General features: G+C 41.4%; 1 protein-coding gene and 1 pseudogene across 1 annotated transcript in view; both read left to right on the top strand.

Moving 5' to 3' along the window:
- Positions 1-11,938: 11,938 nt before the first annotated feature.
- LOC126087744 (60S ribosomal protein L23a-like) lies at positions 11,939-12,457 on the top strand (annotated as a pseudogene).
- A 5,919-nt stretch (positions 12,458-18,376) lies between these two features.
- TTC29 (tetratricopeptide repeat domain 29) overlaps positions 18,377-26,149 on the top strand; it is a 301,390-nt gene continuing 293,617 nt past the window's right edge. The window contains exons 1-2 of the mRNA XM_049905435.1: positions 18,377-18,493; positions 24,946-25,043. Of these exons, the coding sequence (XP_049761392.1) occupies positions 24,952-25,043 (92 nt within the window). The 5' untranslated portion in view covers positions 18,377-18,493; positions 24,946-24,951. The remainder of the gene's footprint in view (positions 18,494-24,945; positions 25,044-26,149) is intronic.

Consider the following 26,149-nt stretch of genomic DNA (forward strand, 5'->3'; position numbering starts at 1 on the left):
AAAAACAGTTATGTTGTTAGGTGCTGTCGAGTAATTATGCTTACACTTACATGTATTAAAAAGAAAAACAGTTACTACCTTCCATAATTCTCCCTTATACAACCAAAACCATGATCATTCCATCCCTAAAAGGGTTCAATCAAAAACCTCACCTGTTACTGCACTGAGATCCAAGTCCAAGATTTCTCAGTAATGTCTGTCCTCCCTCAAGTTCTGATGAGATCTCATCTCACTATCTAGGTAGATGTTACTTTGTTTCTGCAACTTGTCACGCATAATTATACATAAAGATGTGTAATCTCTATTACCCATTTTTTTTAATATAGTACCTCAGCAGGTCAAGGTTCTTTCCCTGACACAATAACTCAAAACTTCATTCCAAATGGATACAAACCCTTGGTGCTCTCAAATGCATGTAAGCGTTGTGGTTTTACAATAACTTTAATCACCAGACATGGAATTTCTGGAAGGTACTCTGGGGATCCCTGGGTTTTATCCATATTTCTCTCTTTTTCTTGGCAATCAAGATCAATGATCCTATCTAATATCAGTACTCCTATGAGGATCCCCAAGTACCAGGTGGCAGACTCAGTGTCCCATTCAATGGAAAGAAAGTTGTGTCCCCCAGTGGAACCATCTTGCCCTTTGGTACTAAGACCTCCAAACCAGCACATTTCAGAGTAGTGGAGCTGAGAAATGAATTTCTGCAAATAGGACATTAGGTTTAGCATTGAGCATTGCCACTCCTTCTTCAATCCCCTCATTCCTGGACTTAAGTATTCTGGTTCTGGGAGACTACATGATACATTGATTCCTTGTTCAGAGTACATACTGTACCCTTTAGGACAACATCTAAACCTAGAAGATGGTGTGTCCCAGATGCTGCTCTCAGTCTTTATTTTATTTAATTTTTCCTTCTATAAAGTCAGGTATTCTGGGTGATAGATTTGGGGAAAAGCAGTGAATCCACAAGAATCAACAAGTCCCCTGACTTCTCCTGGAAGCCATTTATATTGTGGCAAAAAATAAGCCATTTATTGACTCCACAGATGATGATGCTGTCAGAAACACAGCCAACAGAGAAGGCAAATCTATATACAGAACAAATGTCTATTCTAGTTATGAAAAAAAAAAAAAAAAAAGCCTCCTCTGTGATCGAAGGGGTATAATAGCACCAACTTTCTCCCAGCTAGTAGGTTTGCCCTTCAGGGCATGATAACCTGTCAGGAACATGGGTTGGTCAGGAACTTGCAAAATGGGCTCTCAGCAGCGGCAAAGGCCAAATCATCCTGGGTGATGTCAAGTCCTTCTTACTGTGTCTACCCATGTGTAACCTCCATTCCTGCAAATTTTACCCTGTTGTTAATAAGCCATTGAGCAAGCACTGGAATAGATTTAGTTAAAAGCAGTGAATCCATAAAGATCAAAAAATATCCCTGCCTCTTCAAACTGACATACACTGAGCAGGAAACTGTCTATTTGGTTTTTAAGAGCCTATCCTACCCATTCTGGGCCTGGTCTAAATAGTCCCTTCTCCAGCCTTCGCATCTGCAATCTTGTTTCTTCCAGATCTCTGACCACTCAGGAAAACTATTAGATAATGCCCATTATCAGACTAGACTCCTTTTTTTCAGGCAATTGACTCAGGAAAAGAATTCTCTTCCTTCTAGGAAAAGTGGACAAGGGACAACGGAATATGACATTTAACCCTCTGCCAGTGGCTAACTGGAACTACCAGTTGGGATATTGATCTTGTATATAATGACATAAAATGTTGAAAGAGAGAATTTAAAAAAGTTTCTATATGTGTTAGTCAGGGCCCGAGAGGGTGAGGCCAAGATGGAGTTAAATATCCAAGAATTCTATTTCAAAGAATGCCTGTTTGAGAGAAAATAGGGAGGAGCTGGAGAAAGCTGAGCTGTCAGACTAGGAGGCAATTCTGACCCCAGGTGAAGAAGAAAGGGAGAGAAGATTGGATGGAAGCATTCTAGACTACCATTCAGTCTAAGGAAGTCTTGGCAAATGCCATTTGTGAGTCCTTAAGCCAAAATTGGCCATCAGAGGTGTCCAGTGTCCCAGGAACTGGTCTGCTTTAGTATCCTGCTACGCTCAGTCATTAGCTGGAAGCAGCCATGGGAGACAGAGGAGTCAAAAATTTCAACACACAATGACTGGCCCTTGGTCAATTATGCTCCCTAGAGTTAGAGGCCTGTGAGGTGCATTTTCCTGGCCACTACAAAAGATAATACATCTTCAGTTATCCCAGAAAAAATAAGAAGAGGCTACTGGTGAAATTTTTTTTTTTAATACTTTGGTTTATAATATCAAAAATTCTGCCTCCCTGACTAGTCTATTTCTAAGTTGAATGTTTAAGTTTCATTCATCTTCTCTTTTCTCCAAATTTCCTTATGATATTTAAAAAATTTTAATCAATCACATGGACCCACTTTATTACAATAATAAAGGGTCAAGATGGAGATATCACTAAGAGAAGCCAATGGTCACTAAACCGGCCCTCATAAAACGGTCCTTCCTGAGTGGTCCACTCCAGTCAAAGGCCTGCTCCTCAGTTTTGTAGGTCCAGAAACCTGACTATGCAGTATAACCAGTGATGATCAACCTTAGGGGCATTAACCCAAAGTAACAAAATTTACACCTGTTGATAGATAAACCAGATACTAATGCATTAATTTATAGTAAGAATATGATTTCCAGGATAACCTGAATAAATATTCATGTCAGTTAATCAGGGCATATCTTCCATTCACTTAGGAATCTACATGGAGAAGGAAATTATACTTATGAGTTTGTTTGGTGAGTATAGAATCAGGGGAAAGAGTTAATTAAAGACAACATGATTCAGGAACAAAGCTTAGGAGTCAGAGCAAGGTTCTTTGTACAATGCCTTTGTAGTAACCTGTTTCACCCATAAGACACTGATGGCATCTTTATTTTCAGATAATGATTTTATTTAAACCTTCTTGGAGTGCATTTCATAATTCTTCCATGTCCTGACCTAAGTAATACAATAAAATCAACATTTATTACAATTATAATTCCAAATATATTAAATTGATCAATATGTTATCATGCAATTTTTACTGTCTGGTCAGATCTCAATATTTTATGTTGTTGGATTGATTTGGGGCTGGGCTCCTCTTCCACAACTCTGTCCATGTATTCCAGGTTTCAGATGTACCAGGAAAGCCATGTTTATGTTTTTCTGCTATTCTCTTTCTCTCAGTACTCCTGGCACATCTCTACTCATTTTTCAAGTTTATAAAATCACATTTCAAGTATTGTTTCCCCTGGAAAGTCTTTCAACACCTCCAAATTTCCACCCAGTCCTGGGAAGCTGGGTGGTCCTTCCTCTGGGAACCCAATATAATGTCTTTTTTTGCAGCACCTATCATGTGATACTGTGACATCAACCACAATGGTGTGTGCTCCTGCTGTGCCAGCTTGCATTGGCTAACTGCTTATGTAAACTGGCCAGAAGCAGTTAATAATGGAGTATGGGCTCCTGGGAGGCCTGATGTCAGCACAGAGGATAAAGAGTCAGGTGTGAGTGGTGAGTTTGGGACCTTAAAAAGGAATTGAGTCAGGAGCAGATAAGATTAGGAATAGACTGGGGAGTGCACAGGGAGACAAACACACTATGGTAGATGGTTTAGGACTTAGGCCATTAAGAAGACAAGGGCATCAGGCCATTTCTGGTGCTGAGGCAAGTAGATCACAGAGCTTAAAAGCAAAATAACAGTTGTTTTCTCTTATGCGTAGCTGTCTTAACCTTTAGGCTGTGAGTTCTTTGAGGACATGACTTACGTTTATATTCTCACCCTAGCGGAGTACCTGGCACATCATTGAAATAATGGATGGATAGATGAATGGGTCAATGAACTGACAGGTGAATGGATGGATAGATTTTCAAACCCAGTGCTTAGGATTGCTACTCCATGTTTTTTGCTCTGTTATGTCTTATTCAACTTTTATTTATATCTTTATTTAACAAACTGTTTCCCTATGAGACTGTGTTCGAGGTTATAGTAAAATTTTGCCAAATATGATTTTTGTCATCTTGTTTATAATAATCTTTGAGAAATATTATATTCTAAATTTTTGTTTATTGGTTTAGAATTTACTTATACAGTTAGATTTTTGGCCTTGGCAAGTGAGAAACTTTTTTTTTTCTTTTTTAATTACATTGGAAAAATAATAACATGCCTATTAATACCTTAGAACAGTATTTGTATACATGTAAGTATCTGTATAAAAGTGTACATGTATATGTTAATTACCATAGGGTCGCTATGAGTCAGAATCGACTCGATGGCACTGGGTTTTTTGGGTTTTTTTTTAACATTATTAAGGTTTGAAGAAATTTGGACAAATATTAAAGCATATCATTTTGGGGAAAGTTTCTCTGCCTATAGAAAATGTCACTGTAGCTTAGTCTATTGCATAAGGGACAAAATGATGAGTAAAATTAACAGTAAAGTATTTCAGTATGTTTAAGTTCAAATGGTATATGCCAAATGAGCAGATTTTGCAACTTGAGAAAACAAAGAATTGCACCAAAATAGAACCAGAAATATGAGGATGCTGAAAAAAGAATGGACAGATACATTTAATACCAATTGATGTCTATATGATAAATTATTAAGGGAAGTTGGTTCTTTGGATTGTGCACTTTGGATTAAAAAGCAATGGTTGTGTACACATTGAAAAGAAAACTGGCTAAAACTAAAGTTATAACCAAGGAAATATAGATTGGCTGCCAAAGAAGCCAGCTTAGTTTTTCAGACTAGGTTCTGAACGCTTTCCAGGGCTTCTTGGAAATCAATGGTTTTAAGGATACTATTTCCCACACTCAACTTTCAAATGTGCGCTTTCTGACACTGAGCTGAGTACTATGCCTTCAGTCTGCTCCTTCTCCTTTTCTAGTCCCCTTTCATTTTCCAAAAGAAAGACATGCATCTCACCAAACAGAGAAACGATTTGAGAATGCAGAGTTCCTGAGAGAGAGCTGAGACAGCAGTCAGGAGAGCTTTGGTAAGAAATAATAGAGGGCAGCTTCTTGCTTCATCCAGGAGACTAAAACTCAAGTAGGGCCACATGTCTCTGTCAATATCAGAATTAAAATTCAGTTAACGCATGCAGTATGGTTTACAGTATGCCTGGTGCAACCTATTAAGGACATTGAAATCCAGCATTTATACACAGGGCGACTCCTAGGAATAACCACATCACCCTGTTCATGATTGATTCTGCTCATTCGAAGGTCTACAGCAATCTATCCTGTTCAAGTAGTGTATACAGGTGTGGGAGACACAGTACTAACACCAAGGTTATTAGCAGTGTTACAAGTCTTCGGGGGATCTCACCCATGCAGGAGGATGTTGGGAAAACAAGTACTTAAGGTCCTCAACTGGCTCACAAGTCCAGTTCTTAAAGTTTTAATGAGTTTGCCCCTCAGCATCCAGCAGGGTAGTTTTTTTACTCAAGTATGGTGGATCCAAGCTTTCAGCCTGTCAAGTTTGACAACTGTTGGGGTAGCCAAGAGGGCTTTAAAGGGGCCAGTCCTCTTCTTCTGAAGGGGGTTGGCTTTCCACACCTTGAGAAGGACCCAAACACCGGGCTGGAATGGATGGAGGGACACCTGTGACTCATGTGGGCTCCTCAGGTGAGAAGACAGAGTCACCCAAAAGAACTGCAAGTATTTAGTAACTTGAACATTTCCAACCTCATGAAGAGAGGGAGACTGGTCATTATTAAGGCAAGCTACATTGGTCATATTGGAGTTCTCTAGTAAAGGCACCCGGATAACAGTTCAAATGGACTAAGTTTTATTTTGCCTCTAGGGGCAGACCAAACTCTCAAAAGGGCCATAGGCAGTGCCTTTGTCCATACCATCTTGGTCTCTCAGTACAGCTTTGCTAGATGCCTCTTCAGAATCTGGTTAGCACACTCTACTTTACTGCGGGACTGGAGTCTGCAGGCTGTGTGTAAGTTCCAACTAATGTCCAGGGCAGTCGCTACAAATTGCACCCTCAAGGCCACAAAATGGGGCCCATTGTTGCTACCAATGGAGATAGGAGGCCCAAATAGAGGGATGATGTAGTTCAGGAGGTGCTTCACAAACTTAGTGGCCTTTTCAGTCCTGCAAGGAAAAGCTACGACCCAGTTTGTGAAGGTGTTGGTAAAGATTAGCAGATATTTGTAATTTCCAGGAGCTCGAGGCATATCAGGGAAATCCACCTGCCAGTTGTCTCCAGGCATTGTCCCTATTTGCTGGACCCCTGAGGGCACTTCAGCAGTGTTCTTGGGATTATTTTTTGCACAGGTAGGGCAGGTCTTTATCACTGCTGAAATAGTGGTGTGGGCCTTTGGTACAATTAAATGTCTCTTAACACAATAATGGTATCAAAAGCCTGTTGCTCTGTCCCAGTCCATTTTAAGGGATCTGTGTCTCTTTCCTCTAAGGCTTGGTGTGCAGGCTTGGCAATAAGTCCAAAATTTTGGATCCACATGTGGCAAAAACCAGCCATTCTGCAGATAGCATTTTTTCACGTGCGGAGGAATTCTCACTCTCCCTGTCTGATTATAAAACCTAGATAAATTATCTCCTTATGGTTGACCTGAGCTTTTTCTTCTGAGATCTGATACCCTGCATTTCCTAGAAAATTCAAAGTCTCTGTAGTATTCTGAAGGCAGTCATACTCACTGTGGCTGGCAATGAGTAAATCTTCCACATACTGGAGGAGTATACTACTGGTCAGACTCAGTTGTCTCAGTTCCTTAGCTGGGGTGGAATCTAAAAGAGCGGAGCTGTTTTTAAACCCCTGGGAAAGGACCTGCAAGCAAAGTTGTTGCTTTTGTCCATTGCCCAGGTCGTCCCATTCAAAGGCAAAAATTTCCTGGATTTTTTTTTTCCACTTGGGTACAGAAGGATGCATCCTTCAGATACAGTACAGTGAATCCGGAAAAAAAACTGGGCAATATGGTCCATATCAGGGGAGATGGATTGGGAACTACAGGGTGAACCATGACTGTTACCTGGTTGATGGGTCGCAGATCCTGAATGAAACCAGTATTCTCCATTTTTTCTTCTTTACTGGGACTGACACAGTCTGAGCAGTCCATGTTTCAGGTATCTGATGATGATCTTTCCCAGTGCCTGTTGGACCTCCAACTGAATGGAGTACTGCTTCAGTCAGAGGGGTGGTGGGCAACTATGCTGGGTAGGGGCTTGACCGCCACCAGGGGAACATTTTTGGTCCCTCCTGGCACCTTGTTGGGCCATGCCCACAAGACCACTGCACCCATGATATCTGGCCCTATCCAATCCCCGGAAGTGTACTTCTGCACTATAACTGATGGGTGACTCAGCAGTAAGGGCCATCTGTTGTTGCTATCCATGTTCTGGTGGTGCCTGCATCTGCACAATCCCTTTATCAAAAGAAATTTGAGGTTTCAGTTTGCATAACAATTCTCTTTTCATTAAGGAAATGGGTCAGTCAGGAATGTAGAGAAAAAAATGTTAGCGACTTCCTTTGTATGGAGTAGGTTAGAGACTGCAGGAAGGCTCCCATGACTGACACAGTTTGTTTCATTGGGGCTGTCTTTCTGTGTCAGGACAGACTGGATTGCTCTGGTATCCACTAGAAACCACACAGCCCCCTCCCACCTTCATTATAACTAGAGGCTCAGGTGGGGGACTCATCTCCAGTCCTCCTCAATCCAAGTCTTCCCCTACTGGCATCATGGGGCACTGGGTAGCCCCAGGCTCTTTCTTACCTCTGGGCAGGAATTTAGGGAACTCTCTCTTCCAATGCCCTCTCTCTTTGCACCAGGTAATTGGCCTCAGCTTAACGGAGTTGGGACTTCTCACTTCCTTCTTTCTTCCAGGGCCCTTCTCTTCTTGGGCCACTGGGAGACAGGTCATTTTCCTGCAAGGTCGTGGCCAGGAATGTGGCCTGTCTCTTCTGATTGGTGATTTTTCTCTTTTTCTGTTCCTGGTATCTGTTGGAATATACCTGGTAGGCAAGTTCCACAAGCCGTGAGATCCCCAGCTCTACACCTCCCTCAATTTCTTGGAGTTTTCTCCGTGTTTCTGCGGCATTCTCCCTGATAAAAATTATACTCACCATGCAAAGGTTTTTGGGACTTTCAGCGTCCACGTTTGCAAACTGTCTAAAAGCCTCATAAATTCTTTCCAGAAACGTAGAGGGATCTTCAGTTGGTTCTTGTTTGATGCCGTATATTTTGCTAAGGTTTTTTGTTTGTTTGTTTGTTTCTTTAGGGACCCCTTTCTTCAACCCTTCTAAAGGCACTCCCTTTGATAAGCAAGGTGGGTCCATCCCTCAGCCATATTCTGATCCCAGCCAGGGTCTCCTAAAGCGGAAGTCTCTGCCCCTGGCTGATTTACTGCCTGCACTTCATGGCATCTGTCAGCCTCAGCCTTAACCTTTTCTACGATCACGCACCTTTCTTTTGGGATCGGGAGAACTTCCAGCAGCATCTGACAAACTGCCCAATTAGGGTTATGGGTGCAGAAGTTGGAGGCAAAAAGATCCTGCATTCTCGTAGAGTCTTCCCAATACCCAAAATAACAACAACAACAACAACAAAAACCCAAACCCACTGCCGTCGAGTTGATTCCGACTCATAGTGACCCTATAGCCAGGGCAATGGTTTTTCCAGTTATAAAGGTCACTTGTTGAGAAAGGTGATGGACCCAGACCATGTCAGCATCTCTTGCCAGGACTTATCTGGGGTGGGGGGGTGCATGCCCCTGGGCTTGACAGTGCTATGGCTTTCCTGAGAGTAGGTCACCCTCATGTTACTTTCATTCTTCCTAGTCATTGAATTGGGGCACCCAAACGTGGTTCCACTCCATGGACAGTCCAACACTGGGGCAGAAGGGCTTGGGAGGAGTGGATATAGGGACTGAGAGGGTTTAGTAGCCATTGCCAGCACTGCCACTTCTCCTGGAATGGAAGCATAAAGGGACAGCAAAGAGGCAGGCAAGGACAACAAAGATTCTTCTTTGGGGTTGGAGGGGAGGGCTGGTGGTAGCAATCCACTGCCCCCCTTTCTGGATTAGAATTTTATATTTCTTCTTCAATCCTTTGTCCTGATATAGAGTCATAAAGGCTTCCACATAATACTTTCCATCTCATTTACCCTCATGAGTACAGAAAAGATCACGTTGAGGACGGTATTATAATTTAGAGGCCCATTTTTTTTTTTTTTGCTAGCCACTTTTCCCCATCTGCCAATTCATATTGCGATCATGTGGTGTTACAAAAGAAAATCATCTGTTTCTTTTTCATACGGTTTGACCTGAAATAGTCCCAGTTCTTAAGGATGTATCCTAGCAGGCTGCATTCCAGAATCCCTTGAACATTCCCCATTCTCTGGACATGCACACACTGACACACTCACACACCTAATTCGGTGCACCAACCTAATAACAGATACCTAGAGCCTTTCATGCACTCAAGGGTCGATTCCTCCCATTTCTTGCAACTCTTCTAAGGCCTTATCTAGGTACTTACCAAATAAACTAGGTGCATTTCATGTCTCACATGAAGTCACTGTCGGATCTGAGGTGGACTGGCTTCCAGGACTGTCCCAAGGTCTCTGGGAGAAATCTCCAGGTGGCACCAGATGTGAGGGTCAATCTGTTGTCCAGTCTGCCTCTGAAACCGAGCAGATGGCTTGCCAGAAACATTGTTGGGTGGAAACCCTAGGTTCTGCTAGGCATGACTCATCAGCCAATAAATGAGAGACTGAGTGGAAGAGTGGAAAGGTGCCTTTATTTCATCGCACAAGGAAAGGAATAGTCAGAGCTGCTGCCACAAAAACTGTTCAGAGAGGGTGAGAGGGAAGGTTACTTTTAAGGAAGTTACAAATAGGAAGTTCGTACAAGTCACATCAGCATCATTCTTAATCATACCACTCAGGCATAATGAGGTTTACATATAACTTCATGAATTGCATGTTCAGAAAATGGCAGTTTTAAACTCCATGAGAGGCAGGTAAGTTACTATGTATGAGGTATTTAATGAGCTAAAATGTAAGATAACATGTCAACATGGTGCCTGTCTTGGATTGAATTGTGTCCCCCCAAAATATCTGTCAACTTCACTAGTCCATGATTCCTAGTATTGTGTGATTGTCCACCATTTTGTCATCTGATGTGATTTTCTTATGTGTTGTAAATCCTATCTCTATGCTGTTGATGAGGTGGGATTAGTGGCAGTTATGTTAATCAGGCAGTACTCAATCTGCAAGATTAGGTTGTGTCTTAAGCCAATCTATTTTGAGATATAAAAGAGAGAAGCAAGCAGAGAGACATAGGGAACCTCATATCTCCAAGAAACAAGAGCCAGGAGAATAGCATGTCCTTTGGACCCGGGGTCCCTAAGCTGAGAAGCTCCCTGACCAGGGAAGGTTGGTGACAAAGACCTTCCCCCAGAGCCAACAGAGAAAAAAAGCCTTTCCCTGGACCTGGCACCCTGGAATCGGACTTGTAGCCTTGTAGACTGTGAGATAATCTCTCTTTGTTAAAGCCATCCACTTGTAATATTTCTTTTATAGCAGCACGAAATAACTAAGACAGCACATAAAGTGATTTCTGTCAATTTCCTCTAGTTTTGGGCAGCAGTTAAGAAGAAGGGAACCAGGATTTTAAGGTAAAGCTATGGGGGGTGTGAAACAAAGGAACCAAGATTTTAATGTAAAGCTACAGGGTGTGCCAAGCAAGCTACATGAAAAAACCCCACTGTTGTCCAGTCGATTCCGACTCATAGCGACCCTACAGGACAGAGTAGAACTGCCCGGTAGAGTTTCCAAGGAGCACCTGGCAGATTCGAACTGCCAACCTCTTGGTCAGCAGCCTAGCACTTAACCATTACGCCACCGAGGTAGTAGAATTTCCGCAGCCTAGGGACCTCCATCTTAAAGAGACAAGCAGCAGCACCAGCATGTAGAGCGGAGGGCAAACTTGCAGTACTCTCAGTCTCACCGCTGCAGGTCCTTCATCTTTCACCTAGCCCGTCCTCTCTAGTGCCTCAGAAATCCCGTCCTGTGGCCACTCCTCTTGCCTCTTCAGGCCCCTCTGCTCCTGAGGAATGGAACCAGCAGGGCTGTGCATTCGTGAGGGAAACTTGGGAGGCGGCAGTGACCACAGCCTTACGCTGCCCACGTTGCCCAGAAAGGCTGTTATGCTGCGCCTGACTGTAGTGCTGTAGCTGACAGGTTCATTCCAGATAGTACCGCTTATAGTCACTGGTTGTGAAGTTAAGGTGCTGATGTGGAAATACAGGGGAACAGAGACAGGTCTTTTATTGGAAGGTCAAACCAGGAAATGTAGCCCCTTAAATATTTTCTTTGAGCAGAAGGAAAAAAAAAAATCTATCCTTATCATTTAGAATATTATGTATTTGATAACCTATCTGGTAATTCAGTAATGCCAATTATTGTATTGATTTTTAAATTGAAGTACATATATTTAAACTATGGTATTTTATTATACCCTGTATACTTATTTACAAACATGCACACACAAAATTATCAAGGTTTTTAATCCTGGAGGACTCATGTTTTTAATCTCATACAAATTAGATATTAGAAAAATATTTGCTGATTCTATTTGATTGAACCTTAAAAGGTGTTTTTCTAGGTTCTTTTAACTGCAAAACACTTATGACAATTACAGGTAAAATCTATAAAAAGACTTTCAACTCTAAATTCAGTACGAAAATTATTACTTGCAAGCATCAGTAAGCAAATGGATTTTTGGTTTTACCTTAGAATACCCACTGTTTATTTTAGGTCAATAAATATTGACTAGACTTTTCCATCTGATTTATTGAACAAATGGAAAATAATATTTAAACCTGAAAAATACTTTACAGCTTTTTTTACGAAGATGGCGCCGAAAGCCAAGAAGGAAGCCCCTGCCCCTCCAAAACTGAAGCCAAAGCAAAGGCGTTGAAGGCGAAAAAGGCAGTGCTGAAAGGCGTCCGTAACCACAAAAAAAAAGAAGATCCGCACTTCACCCACCTTCCGGCGGCCCAAGACACTGAGGCTGCGAAGGCAGCCCAAATATTCTCGGAAGAGCGCCCCCAGGAGAAACAAGCTTGACCACTATGCCATCATCAAGTTCCCTCTGACCACTGAGTCAGCCATGAAGAAGATAGAAGATAACAACACACTTGTGTTCATTGTGGACGTCAAGGCCAACAAGCACCAGATCAAACAGGCTGTGAAGAAGCTCTATGACATTGATGTGGCCAAGGTCAACACCTCGATTAGACCCGATGGAGAGAAGAAGGCGTATGTTCGACTGGCTCCTGACTATGATGCTTTGGATGTTGCCAACAAAATTGGGATCATATAAACTGAGTCCAGCTGGCTAATTCTAAATATAAATTTTTTCACCACAAAAAAAAAAAAAAATACTTTCCAATATTTTCAGTCAGGTCAAAAATACACCATCATTCAACAGCATATAAGCAACATATTTTAAATATTTAAACTAATTTTATCAAGTATCTATGTAACAACAGAAAAAGATATGCAATTGTTAATTATGTTACTTAATGCAATTGCTTAATTGAATCTTAGAGTTTCAACTATTACTTCCTAAAAATATATAATGTTCTAAAATGTTCAATGTGAATAATTGATAATCTCTGTAATTAACACCTACTAATCCATAAAAAAAAAAAAAAAAATTTTTAATCCATTTTGGTTTTTAGTAAATTTTATTACCTCACTTGTATCGTCTAATATACTCTTAGTTATTGTGTAAGTTACTATTCTTTTTTTGTAGACAACAGAAATCAAATCTGGCTAACTTTAGCAAGATGAATTTACTAGAAAGATGCCAGGAGCTCACAAAATCATTGCCTTGGTCATTGTCTTTGTTACCTAGTGCTGCTATAACAGAGATACCACAAGTGGATGGCTTTAACAAAGAGAAATTTATTTTCTCACAATCTAGTAGGTTACAAGCCCAAATTCAAGGTGTCAGCTCCAGTGGAAGGCTTTCTCTGTCAGCTCTGGAGGAAGATCCTTGTCTGCAATCTTCCCCTGGTCGAGGAGCTCCTCATGCTCAGGGACACCATGTCCAAAGGATGCGTTCTGCTCCCGGTGCTGCTTTCTTGGTGGTATGAGGTCCCCAACTCTCTGCTGCTTCCCTCCTTTTATCTCTTGAGAGATAAAAGGTGGTGCAGGCCACACCCCAGGGAAACTCCCTTTACCTTGGATCAGGGAAGTGACCTGAGTAAGGGTGGTGTTACAATCCCACCTTAATCCTCTCAACATAAAATTACAATCACAAAATGGAGGACAACCACACAATACTGTCAATCTATGACAGTCATCTAGTGCTGCTATAACATAAATACCACAAGTGGATAGCTTTAACAAAGAGAAGTTTATTCTCTCACAGTCCAGTAGGCTAGAAGTCCAAATTCAGGGCACCAGCTCCAGGGGAAGGCTTTCTTTCTCTGTTGGCACTGGAGGAAGGTCCTTGTCATCAGTCTTTCCTTGGTCTGGGAACATCTCAGCTCAGGAACCACAGATCCAAAGGACATACTCTGCTCCTGGCGCTGCTTTCTTGGTGGTATGAGGTTCTCATGTCTGTCTCTTTTATACCTCAAAAGAGATTGGCTTAATACACTACCTAATCTTGTAGCCCTCATCAGTATAATTGTCTCTCATCCATCTTATTTTACATCATGGTGATAGGATTTACAACATATAGGAAATTTACATAAAATGGCGGACAATCACACAATACTGGGACTCAGGGCCCTGCTAAGTTGACAGATATTTTGGGGGGACAGAATTCAATCCATGACACATTGTGAACCTGGAGAAACATATTTGAGAAGGGGAGACATCAAGGCAGACTTTGGGTTCAAAATAATTATCTTATGGTAGGATTAAAATTTGGAAGTAATGACAGGCCATGTTGTTGTTGTTAGTTGGCATCCAGACATTTCCGACTTATAGAGACCCTACGTACAACAGAATGAAACACCGCCCAGTCGTGCACCACCCTCACAATCATTGCTAAGTTTGAGCCCATTGTTGCAGCCACTGTGTCAATCCATTCATTGAAGGTCTTTCTCTTTTTCTCTGACCCTCTACTTTGCCAAGCATTATGTCCTTCTGCAGGGACTGGTTCCTCCTGATAACATGTCCAAAGTACGTGAGACAAGTCTCACCATTCTCACTTCCAAGGAGCACTCTAGCTGTACTTCTGTTAAGACAGACTTGTTTGTTCTTCTCACAGTCCATGAGAGGCTATAATTCATATCAAACTCCAAAATCCAAAGATATGCAAATAAACATTTCAGTAAGATGTGCAAATTTCAACAAATTGTCCTTGACACTGGAGTATCCATCCATCTAAACCCCTAAGACATCGCTGGCGTAGAAAAGTTCTGCATTTTCATAAGATGTATATTTTTCCTTCTGGTATGTTTTTATATTAGCAATGCATGAATGGTGCCTGCTATTTCTTGCTCCTCATGTTGTATTACAATACCCATCAGTAGAGTGGTCCAGCATGATATTCTGTAAGATGGTAAGATGGTTAAGATCTCTGTGGACTAAATTGGAGTCCCTGAGGTTGGAGGGTAGAGTTCACCCAGAGGCACCTTGGGAGAAAGGCTGAACAATCTACTACTGAAATCTCTATGGAGCACAGTGTTACTCTGACACACATGGGATTGCCTTTATGGATAATGAGGTAATCTTGGGAATGGAATCTATAGACAGTGGAACTGCAAGTCATAAGGAGCTGGGAACCTGACACCAGAGTGTTATTCCCATTCTGGGGGGGGGGGGGGGTTGTTGTTTCTTTGTTTTTTCTGTTGCTTGCAGCTGAACCTAACGTTAATTAATGTACCAAGCAAGGAAAATACATAAAAAAAGAAATTTCAACATTAACAAAAGGAATTCTTTCCCCTGGAGGAGTCAGATAATTTAGAGGGAAAAAAAGGAACCTAAAAAAACTCTAACTAGCTTATTCAGAGATAAATGGGAAGATATTAAATTCATAAAATAAGAAAAAGATACTATTAAAAATGAGCAATCAACACAAGTAAAAACTCTCAAAGATTAAAAATATGGTTCTTCCTGCCACACACAAAAATCAATAAAAGACCAAAAAACAATACTGTCAAATTTTTCTTGCATATGAGCAACTGATGTAGAAGAATAAAATGTAGAAGAGAATCACCTAGTTCTGAGGAAGGGTGTAAGTACTCAGCTTGAAGAATTCTACTTAGGAAACCCCATGAAATACCCAAACAAAAAAGGATAAAGAGAATATCCTAAAATATGCCTGAGTGGAAGGAAAAAACCTGGTCCACGATAGTCATGCTGACCATTCACAGACATCTAGTTCTTGTTCTTTCAGGCACGTAGTGAGACTGTAGTTGTCTGCTCTCTTATAGTTGGGCATCACCATGTGACTTGCTGTGGCCCATGAAATGTGAGCTGAAGTGTCATTCTGAATGAAACCTTTAAGAGCTATCTCCTCTCCGCTGCAGACCACCAATGCTCCAAGTGGCAGTGGCTCCATTAGCCTGATTCTGCTGTGAGGATGGTACGGAACAAAACCCAACGTTGACCTGTGGTGGTTACATATTGTAATCACAAATAATGACTAATGTTTAGGCCACTGGAGACATAGATCTTATTACAAGATCACATACAAAGGAATGAAAATAAAATTGGCACCAGACATCTCATCATGAACACTGGACAGTAGGAAAAAAAAGTAAAATAGTACTTTCTAAATACTGAGAATGATTGTCAACATGGAATGTCCAACTATGCTAAACTACCATGTGCAATGGCAAAATAGAGGCAGTATCAGACATGAGGAAACCCTGGTGGCGTAGTGGTTAAGTACCACAGCTGCTAATCCAGACGTCAGCAGTTCAATCCGCCAGGTCCTCCTTGGAAACTCTATCGGGCAGTTCTACTCTGTCCTATAGGGTCGCTATGAGTTGGAATCGACTTGACGGCAGTGGGTTTGGTTTGATTATCAGACATGAAAGAACTAAGGAAAATTTACCTCTTATAATTTCTTCAGATGTTGCTTGGGAAAGTGTTCAGTAAAACAAACAAGTAAAATAAGAACGATTCAGAATAATTTTCATCTTGGAAGTGATGACTGAGATATCAAAATTCTTTAAGAACGATTATAGGAACAAATGGTTTGCACTCCACTGCCAACGTGAAGATTGATGGTTCAAACCCACACAGCAGTACAGTAGAAGAAAGCCCCCGGCGATCTGCTTCCACTAAGATTACAGCCAAGAAATCTCTATGGAGAAGTTCCACTCTGCAGCACAGGGGCTTACCAAAATTGACTCAGTGGCAACTGGTTTTGTTTTTTTGTTTTTTAGTTTTAAGCTAAGTAATTGGCTTCCACTAAAGGATATTCATTTGCTTCTTTAGGACCTGGCATAACCAAAACATTTTATCCAAAGCAACGATCAGAAGAATGGACTCTGGATCTTGTTAGTCAGTAAACTGTTCAAAATGTCAGTCTCATCACCACTTTCCTCACTTCTAAGTTGGAAAGGATGAAGAAGCAACGAGAAGAATGACACAAGGGAGAATCAGTTCAAAGAAGCTCATCCTGTCATAAATTCAATTATTTCAAGAAGTGTTTTTGAGCACATACTATATACCAATCTCTGTACTAATCCAGGGCATTCAGAGATGGATAAGAAATCATCTCTTCCTTCAAAGAATTCCTTTAAGAGGAGGCAACTCATATAAACCAACCCTACAAAGTGATGCTATCTGATATAATAAAGGTGGACCTAAAAAAAAAAAAAAAAATTTGTTTTTTTTTTTTTGTAAGAGGACGGACTAACCTAATATTAACTCTGTGTGGTGAAAGGTTGAGTGTGTTCTGGAGTTCTCAAAGTTTTCAGAAGGGCCTGAGTCTCCAGAAAAAGTTGCACCTGAAGCTGGCATCCTTAGGTTAGAGGAACCAATCCATTTCCTTTTTTGCTTAAGCCAATTTGAGTCAGGTTTTTTGGCCACTTACAAACTCAGTTCTCTAATCAAATTCCCGAGCTCTGAGCAATCTTATGTTAAGCAGGAGAAAGAGAATTAGTCAAAGAATTGCCAGTGAGAAAACAGCAGGCAGGAGGAATAAACCCAGCGAGGCAACCTAAGAGAGCCTCACATGAGAAGGAAGCTGCCTGGAATTCACAAATCTCTAAGGCAGAAAAAGCGGCTGGGACTAGAGCAGAACCCACACAGGTCACAGCGGAGTCATATGAAAGTGATGCTGAAAATTGGAAAATGAGCCCATGAGAACACAATTGGCCTTACTGATGGGCGTAGGGGTGGAGGGAGCAGATAGCCACAGCAATCAATTGAATGAATAATATAAACTGACTTGGTTGAAATAGCTTAGTAATTTGCTGTAGCAAATTAGATGCTGAAATGAAAGTGTGATTATTGTCTCTATGCTTGTACTCCAAATAGAACTGATTTATGCTTAATTGAATGACTTGTGCAAGCGATGTTGCTGGCTCGCGCTCCTACAGTGTGTGACAGCAAGCCATGAATAAAAGCCTCCCTTTCCAGTGCATCCTTATTTAAGGAGTAATAGCAATAAGCTTCACTCTCTTGCATCCTACGTGTATGAGAGAATGAGCAAGGAGGCTCACTTCCCTACACTTACATGTGAGAGACGGGCTGAAATGATGGGCTGAGATGAAGGTAATGACATTTAGTAAGTATAAGCATAAAATTCTGAGCCTCAGGTAAAAATGCAAACCGAATAAGGACAGGACTCAGGGAGATTCCACGAAAGAGACCTTGAGTTTTTAGCTGACCACGACTCAGAACTGAATTATCTTTCCAGAGACAGGCTTGGGCTTTTAAAGGCATTGGTATTGGGCAGGGAACAGATGGTTCTAACTGCAACAGAGTCCGAGGAAGAGGGAAAAGAAGGACTTATCTGGCTGGGGGGCCACAGACGTCAAGCTAAGCATTTTTCCATCAATCCCGTGGACAACAGGGAGACATTGCAAAATACTGAAAATGAAGTGCCAGAAAGGAAATGGGCGGCAAATTCGCAGCCCTCTAGTTAGCCAAGCTAATTTCTGACAGCCTTCTGTCTTCAAAGCAGTCCCCCTGCAAAAGCTTCCCAGCCTGCAGGCCTGAGCCCGGCAGCTTCATCGAGCCCCACCCCCGTACCCGCAGCACCTGGGAGCTGCCCCAACCAGAGCCCTGATTAGCCTAAACCCGCCCTCGCCCCGCCCCCTGTTTCCCTGGAGACGCGCTCAGCGTCTCTTCTCTAGGCGTCGGTGGTGTCAGGCCTAGAACAACCGTGGGAGGAGTGGGCAGCGCGGAGCCGAGCACCTGACACCGGCGGGGGACACTTCAGCCGAAGGGAACACCGGAGTTGTTCCCCAAGAGCCAGTCCACCGAGGTTCGTGACGGCGGGGAGGAGACTGGGGGCAGAATTTTCACAGCCCCTCAGAGAGGCGGGCTGTTCTTCCAGGCAGAATTTTCCTCTTTCCTGGTCCCCTACAGCCCTTCCTCTACCAGTCCACAGACCCTTGTTCTCAAGCTTTAATGACCTGAGCCCCTCGCTTTTCCCAAACAAAAGAAACAGAAGGAGGAGGAGGAGGAGGGAAAAGAGCTGTTCTTGTCCCCCATTTCACTTGACCATCTGAAGCCATTGGAAAAATAAGCAGGCCCTGGAACAAGTAGATTATTCTGGTTTATAGCTAGGCAGGAACAGAAAGGGAACTGAGAGGCCCTCGATTTTGGTGAAGATAAAGCCTACTGACTCCACCTCTCATAAATTTGAGAGAGCAAATATTTGTCCCCAAATGTCACATCTGTGTTGAAATATATAAATACATACACATATGTCAGGTGTATTGGCATTTCATTCATGATTCTCTTCTCTAGTTTTTTTGTTTTTCTTTTTTAGTAGAGTCTACACTAAACACATAAGAAGTATTTGGTATTTGTTGTATGAATCATTTGAAGATGATTAACAGTTGAACCTTCTCAGAGTTGAAGACCAACACCACAGAGGCATCAATGCCAATCTTATTCTGTGGACTGGGGTTATCCTATTGACTGGTTTTTGGCTTGTTCTTCTGTCCTTCGGTGTTATTCTTTGCTTCCCTTATTTTCAGACTGAAATCTTTTCAGATTGGAGAGATATTTTGCAGTAAGCTCCAATCTACCTTCAAATTCTTTCTGCTTTAGCTTTTTTTTTTTTAATGTAATCATTAAATGTCAGTTGGTAGGAAGTGTGTGATTTCTATGTATTCTTTTTAGTAACCTAGTTAATTACCCACCACAGGGTGCTAGAAATAGCCAAAAATTCTGACGCATGGGACACACATTGCTTAGCAACTCTTTAAAATTATTTGTTTAAAATGTGTGTGTCTGTGCTTTTTTTTTTTTCTTGCTCTTTTTAGGAGTATAAATATGTTGTATTTGCTCTGTAGTTTTATGTAAACTTTCATAGTAAAAGAGCTTGTGATCATATGAAGTTCTAATTCTTATAACTTTGTGCTGGTGATGGTACAATCATATTTATTTTGAACACTCTTAATGACATAATACATTGGCTTGCTATGGTTTATTTCTCACATCTTAGCTTTAATAAATTAGTGGTAGTTGCCCCAAAGCGCTTGAACCCTGGAGACAGTGGTCCATCTCAGACATAGTTGCTGTTCCAGTAGCCCCTGTCTGCACAGTGCTAGCCACCCGCCCGCCTACCTTCCTTTGTGTTTCCTGATGAGGTTATCTCTGGGGACGGTGGGCAGGAGGGGTCCTCTTAGAAGAATTTTACTTGGGGGCCAGAAATTTAAACTCACACCGTGGGACACAGTCAGTCTGACCCAACACTCTAAAACCTTTCCTCCTGTGTTTCTACATTCTCATTTGTCTTTGCATGTGAGGGCCAAACTTAGAAAGACTGTAAGTGTGATACAAAAGCCAACCAGCAGATCAAAGAATCCACCAAATCTCTTCTTAATGCCAACTGTGGAATGGCTGCAGGCAGTCTTTTCATCTTCGTCTCAGCACCCGTGGTGCCACATGTAGTGCCCCCCACTACTGGCACTGGGGGAGCTGCCTCTGGGTCCTCCTAACAGGCTGCATCAGCCTGAGCCCCGGGGGCTAAAATTGTTTTGGTACCAGCCAGAAAGGTATCTCATTCTCTTTCTCTCTAACTCACCTGAACTTGAGCAGTTCCCCTTCTTGCAGTCACACCTGTCTTGTGTGTTTTCCTCTGTGATGTTGAACTAGAAGAACCTGAGGAGGTTCAACTGTTAAGGATGAGGTGTGCTGTTTTTGCTACAGGCCTGTGCCAGTCACCCAATACCACTAGTCCCATTCCTCATGCTTAAGTCTTAGTTGGAGCTCACGTAGAAGCTGGGAGCATCATCTGGCCAACTCAGAAAAAAAAAAAAAAAGCGATGCAACTCCTACTAACAAGAGCAAAAGACGTCCTTCACTGTGTGTGTATAGTTTAAGCCTAAAGTGGCAGGACCCTAAACATTACTTATATATTTTTTTTCCTGCTTGGTTTCTCCTCGGCTGCTTCTACATGCTAGAATACACCTGCTTCCTACTTAAAAGAAAAAGAAATCAGCATAAACAGATGAGAAAATAACTTTGTTATATGATCCCTTTAAATATTTGATGTATTTCAAGTATTAGTTGTCATAAATTTCAGCTCACACATTATCTATTGCATAAAACGAAATACCCCTATGCAGCCATGCACGGATTGTGTAGAACAAAATACCTTTTCCCGACAGGCACAAAAAGGTGGGATATGGGATTTAGAACAAGGAGAGAGCTTGCTCAAGCTCCACCCTAAATCTGAGCTCAGACTTTCCAACACAGATCAGCTGAGGGATCTTTTTGCCCCCACATTCAGTTAATAACTTTTTCCTCACTTTATCGTTCAGCGCTGACTGCCCCCCATTCAGAGTGTGTGCCTTGAGGCTTGCCAGCGGGGCTTGCAATACTTACATTAAACTAAATTTAAGAGTAAAGGTGCTCCTGCTGCTAATGTTCTTAGATCAGAGGATAGCAAAATGAAGGAAGTGGCAGCTGAAACTTTCATGGTAGGAAACATTGACTGAGAATTTGAAAAAAAAAATCACGGTTGATGTGTGTGGCAAAGAAGACATCTCTCTGTATAGTATTTGTAATCAATTTCGTTAGATAATTTCAGTTTCTAGCAAAAATTGTCTATCCCAGATAAACATCAAACAGGATAAATTTTATATAGCATACCAGTAGGGCAACTTTGACAGGGCATATATGTACCTTAAGAAGACCCTGGGTGGCGCACACAGTTAACCCATTCAACTACTTGGCAAAAAGGTGGCAGTTCAGACCCACCCAGGTATCTTGGAAGACAGCCCTGACGATCTGCTTCCTAAAGGCCACAGCCTTGAAAACTCTTTGGAGCAGTTCGGTCTGCACACATGGGTTTGCCATGAGTCAAAATTGACTTGACTGCAACTACCAACAACATACATCCCTTGATGGAACAGGCAGATTGGATCAGAGTTTCTGGGGCCCAGTTCCTTTGTCTGTCTGCAAGTAGCTGGGACTTTGAGTATGTGGAGAAATTGCAAGTACTGTTTGCTCATTTCGAAGCTCCTCGGTGAGGTCACCGAGGCCCCCAATGGGCCCATTGCCCCTTGCCCTGGGGCTCTCAGAACAGAGTTTTAATTCACAGAGCATGAAATACAAGGACTGAAGCAAGTGAAGTGGTTGTTTTTTCCTCTCCCTTTTGAAATTCACTAGGTCTAGACAAGTCCAGATAAAAAACTGAGATGGCCCAGACTGTCTCTGTAACAGCCGGAGTCTTGAACACAGTCTTCGCAGCTTCACTGAAGTGGGTTCATGGGAGGTGGGTTTGGGGAATCTTGGTTGTTCCTTGAAACCTGTACATGGGCCTAACCCTGTGTTGGTCGTAAGTTCTTACTACATGTGCTGCATAATTTTGCCATTCTTTGGTAAGCTCAGGCTATCCAAGTCTAATATAACATCTGATTAGAAAAGAGTTAAGTCACTTTTTTATGAAGTTATGGAGTATAATACAAAATGTTTCTAATGTTTTCTGTAGAGGAGAGGACTAACACTTGCTGTTTAGACTAGGCACTTTTGTTATTATCATATAAAAATAAGTGGACATTATGTTCCATAGATCTTATCATAAGAATTTGGATAATATTAAAAAAAAAAAAAAAAGATTCTATTATATCTAAAAGGAGCCCTGGTAGCACAATGGTTAAACAGCTCAGCAGCTAACTGAAAGATCGCCAGTTGAAATCGCCATCAGCTCCACAGGAGAAAGATGTGGTGATCTGCTCCCATAAAGATTACAGCCTTGGAAACCCTATGGGGCAGTTCTACTCTGTCCTACAGGGTCGCTATGAGTTGGAATTGACTTGACGGCACACAACACAGCGTTGTATCTAAAAGGTGTCTCTGGGTGGTGTAAAGAGTTAATGTGCTTGACTGCTAACTGAAAGGTTGGAGGTTCAAGTCCAGGCACAGGCACCTCAAAAGAAAGTCTTAGTGGTCTGCTTCCAAAAAATCAGCCATCGAAAACCCTAAGGAGCACAGTTCTACTCTGCTACACATGGGCTTGCCAGGAGTTGTAGAAGACTCCGTGGCAACTTGTTTTATTATCTTTAAAAAAAAACTGATCTGCATTAGAATTTTGTGTTTAATTGTATAAAATATTATATAAAAGAATATTTTTCAGAAACACAATACTGCCCATTTCTACACTGAACTTCAAAAGGTTTTCCTTCAAGTCTCTCCTCCCCTTCCCTCCTCTCCCCTCCCCTGTCCTCCCCTTTCCTTCTCTCTCCTCTTCTCTCCTCTCTCTCTCAGTTCTACTCTATCTTATGTCTCAACACTCTACTCTATCTTGGGTCAGACCACCTCTCTCCACCTCAGTCTCTACCTAAACTACCATCATTTCTCACTCAGATTTCACAGTAGCCTCCCGGGTGGCCTCTCTGCTGTCTGTCCTTTACCCCACTGCAGTCTAATCTTAAAAGAGAAGCCAGAATGACCTTTTTGAGTAAAAAACACCATTTTTACAGTAACCTGCAAGGCCTGACACCACTGAATTTCTCCTTAGCTTTGTCGACCTCATCTCCTTCTGCTCTTATTTGTTCCTTCCCTACTGGTGAGCATCTGGGTAGTTTCCAGTTCCCTGCTTTATTTTTTGCTGTAGATCTTATCATCATCCTACAGTCTATATATTTTGCTTGTGTATTACCTTTTTTTTCCCCACATCCGCTCCTCAAATGTAAACTCCAGGAGGTCATAGATTTTTGCCTTTTTGTTCACTGCTGTATCTCCAGCACCTGGAACAATGTATGGCACCAAGTAGTAGCTCAATAAATACCTGTTGAATATCTTGAAGGCCCGGATTGATTGTGATTTATCTTAGGTCACACAAGCAGTAAATGCTGGAGGGAGAGAATTTAAAACCTGAGACAAGCCTTCTAGTTGCTTGGTGGGGCTAAAGGTAGAGGTCAAAGGTGGTGGGAATAGTGACTGTGAAATCAGGAAGCCTTGATCTTTTGGATGTCTCTCTTTTTAACAATAGAACTCTGAGTTCTTTTGCATCCAAGAACCGTAGCAACATGTGACACATTGTCTATTTAAAGTCCACAGAAACCATATCCACACTTCTTCCTCTTTGGAATAAGGTTTAGATAACTTGATTTCATAGGCCCACCTGTATTATTGCTTGCTTACTTTCCCCCACTGTGGCAGACTGTATTTTCAAAAGATGGCCACAACAATGTCTCCCATTTCACATCCTCTTCTTACAACGTGACTCTGAAACGTCAGTAGGTGGACAGGACTGTAATCACAGCAGAAGTGACACTAGGTAACATTTGAGGTCAGGCCCTAAAAGGGTACACTGCTTCTACCTGGCTTTTCTTTGAGATAGTTGCTTTCCCACATAAGAAGTCTGAAGCTGCCATGCTCTGGGGAAGCTCAGGTCATGTGAGGAGGTCACATGTATGTGTTCCCAGACGGCCCCAGTTGAGGCCTCAGCCAGTAGTCTGCATCAGCCACCAGATGTGTGGGTGATGATGCCTCAGGTAATTCCTGCCCCCCACCGTTGAGTTGCTACCAGGACAGTAACTCTTCCCTGCAACCTTTGAGTCTTTCCAGCAGAGGCCCAGGTTGTTGTGGAACAGAGAAAAGTCATCACCATTGTGCCCTACCCAAATCCCTGACCCAAAATGACTGCAAGAGATAATAAAACGATCATTGTTTTAAACAATCTTTTTTAAGTCACTGCATTTTGAAGTGATTTGTTACGCTCTTGTAGCTGTGTACTCTCTCAGGGCAGCTGTCTCCCTGAGAGTTGTTCTTAGCGTCTGTCACAACTAAGGCAAAGTCGTTGTTTGTGAGCGATAAAATTTTTAGAAAACAGCAAAGCATGAGCAATTTTAAATTCTTGATTGTAACAAGAAAGCAAAGCACAGACATTTGAAATCTGGAGTCGTTCCAGTAATCTTGATGCTTTAATTGCAGCCATGTCCCTTAACAAAATTCTTACCAAAGCTGCCAATTTTCTGACTCTTGAATTCATTTATCAGATCATTCCCTCTATCCACTTCGTGGTGGGGATACAGACAAGTTATAAATTGGCCAAAAGGCAAACACAGAAGAAAATAATGAGAGAAGACACCTGCAGAATCCACGCACTAAGTAACGTTCCTGGATAACAGCTAGAGCTCTACACACGCAGGATTCTCAGCTCCTGTGACACACTGCGGGTCTCTAATAACGTCTTAAAGGATCCTTTCAAAGATGTATTTTTTTAAAATACTGTTTCTATTTTTTTTTTTGTAGTCCGTAATGACCACCTTGCCCCCACTGCCCCTGACACGCCCAAAGCTTACGTCCTTAGCTCGACAGAAGCTGCCATGCGTCCCCAAAACCCTCCCAAGGTACGTGACCCTTGTTTTTCTCTCTTTCCCTACAGAATGAATTTCCTGCAGCTAAGAAATGTCAGTAGCAAATCTCAGAAAATAAAATTGTGTTTAAGGAAAAGATAAAAGTATATTATTATATTCTGAATATTCATATTTGATGTTTCGAAAAGATTGAAGAGCCTCATTCAAATACTAATAACATTTATCAAACCAATGCTCATTTGATCATTTCATGTCCTATTCTAGTTACTGTATCATGGTTCCCACAGTGCTTCAGGGATACTTTTTCTCTTATAAATGCGTAGACATAGAGAATAAAAAGCAGGAGTTTTAGGAATATTTTTTATTTTTAGAGATACAAATATTATTTATTAGTACAGATAATTTGTATCTGTAGGTTTGATTATTTTCCTTATACGCATTCCTTTCAGTTCCTGCAGGGCGTAATGATCAAAGTATTAAAGACTCTTGGTTCTGAAAAGGATCATACCTAGTTTTGGGTATTTCTGGGAAAGACCAAAGCCCCCAAAAGAAATACATTCAGATTAACTAACATAAAAGTTCTTTTAAAGCAGAAAATCAAAATTTTCTTTTTTCTGTGGCCAAGGAATCTTTCAAAAGGTGCATAATTCTTATATATATATATATGTGGATGTGTGTGTGTGTATATATATATGTATATACACACACACATATGTCTATACACACATATTTATGTTTATTTTCCATTTTACCTATGGATAATGTGAAATATTTACTAAGCCTAAGAAAGCCTGCTCTTTCTGTCTTTTTTAATGATTGAGATTACATTTTATTTTCAAGGTGAACAAAAACATAGCTCTATCTCATATCCCTCAAAACCAGATGAATTTTAAAGAAAGCTTTTTTCTTGTATTCATTTTAGCCAAGAAAACATTTTATTCATAACCATTTAAGGTAAATTTTTGTATCAACATTTTCTTATCACTTCTGAGAAAAATAGATATTTCCTTAGTCCTATATTCTCATGGTTATGAGATATGCTACAAATATGATCAATTTCTCAGTAAAGTCTTTGAAATCATTTTGCACCTTAAACTTTTAATGGTAGTTTGAGTTTTATGTGTGATAAAAGCTACTCA

The sequence above is a fragment of the Elephas maximus genome, chromosome 13 (assembly GCF_024166365.1).
Source record: "Elephas maximus indicus isolate mEleMax1 chromosome 13, mEleMax1 primary haplotype, whole genome shotgun sequence".
Taxonomy (NCBI): Eukaryota; Metazoa; Chordata; class Mammalia; order Proboscidea; family Elephantidae; genus Elephas; species Elephas maximus.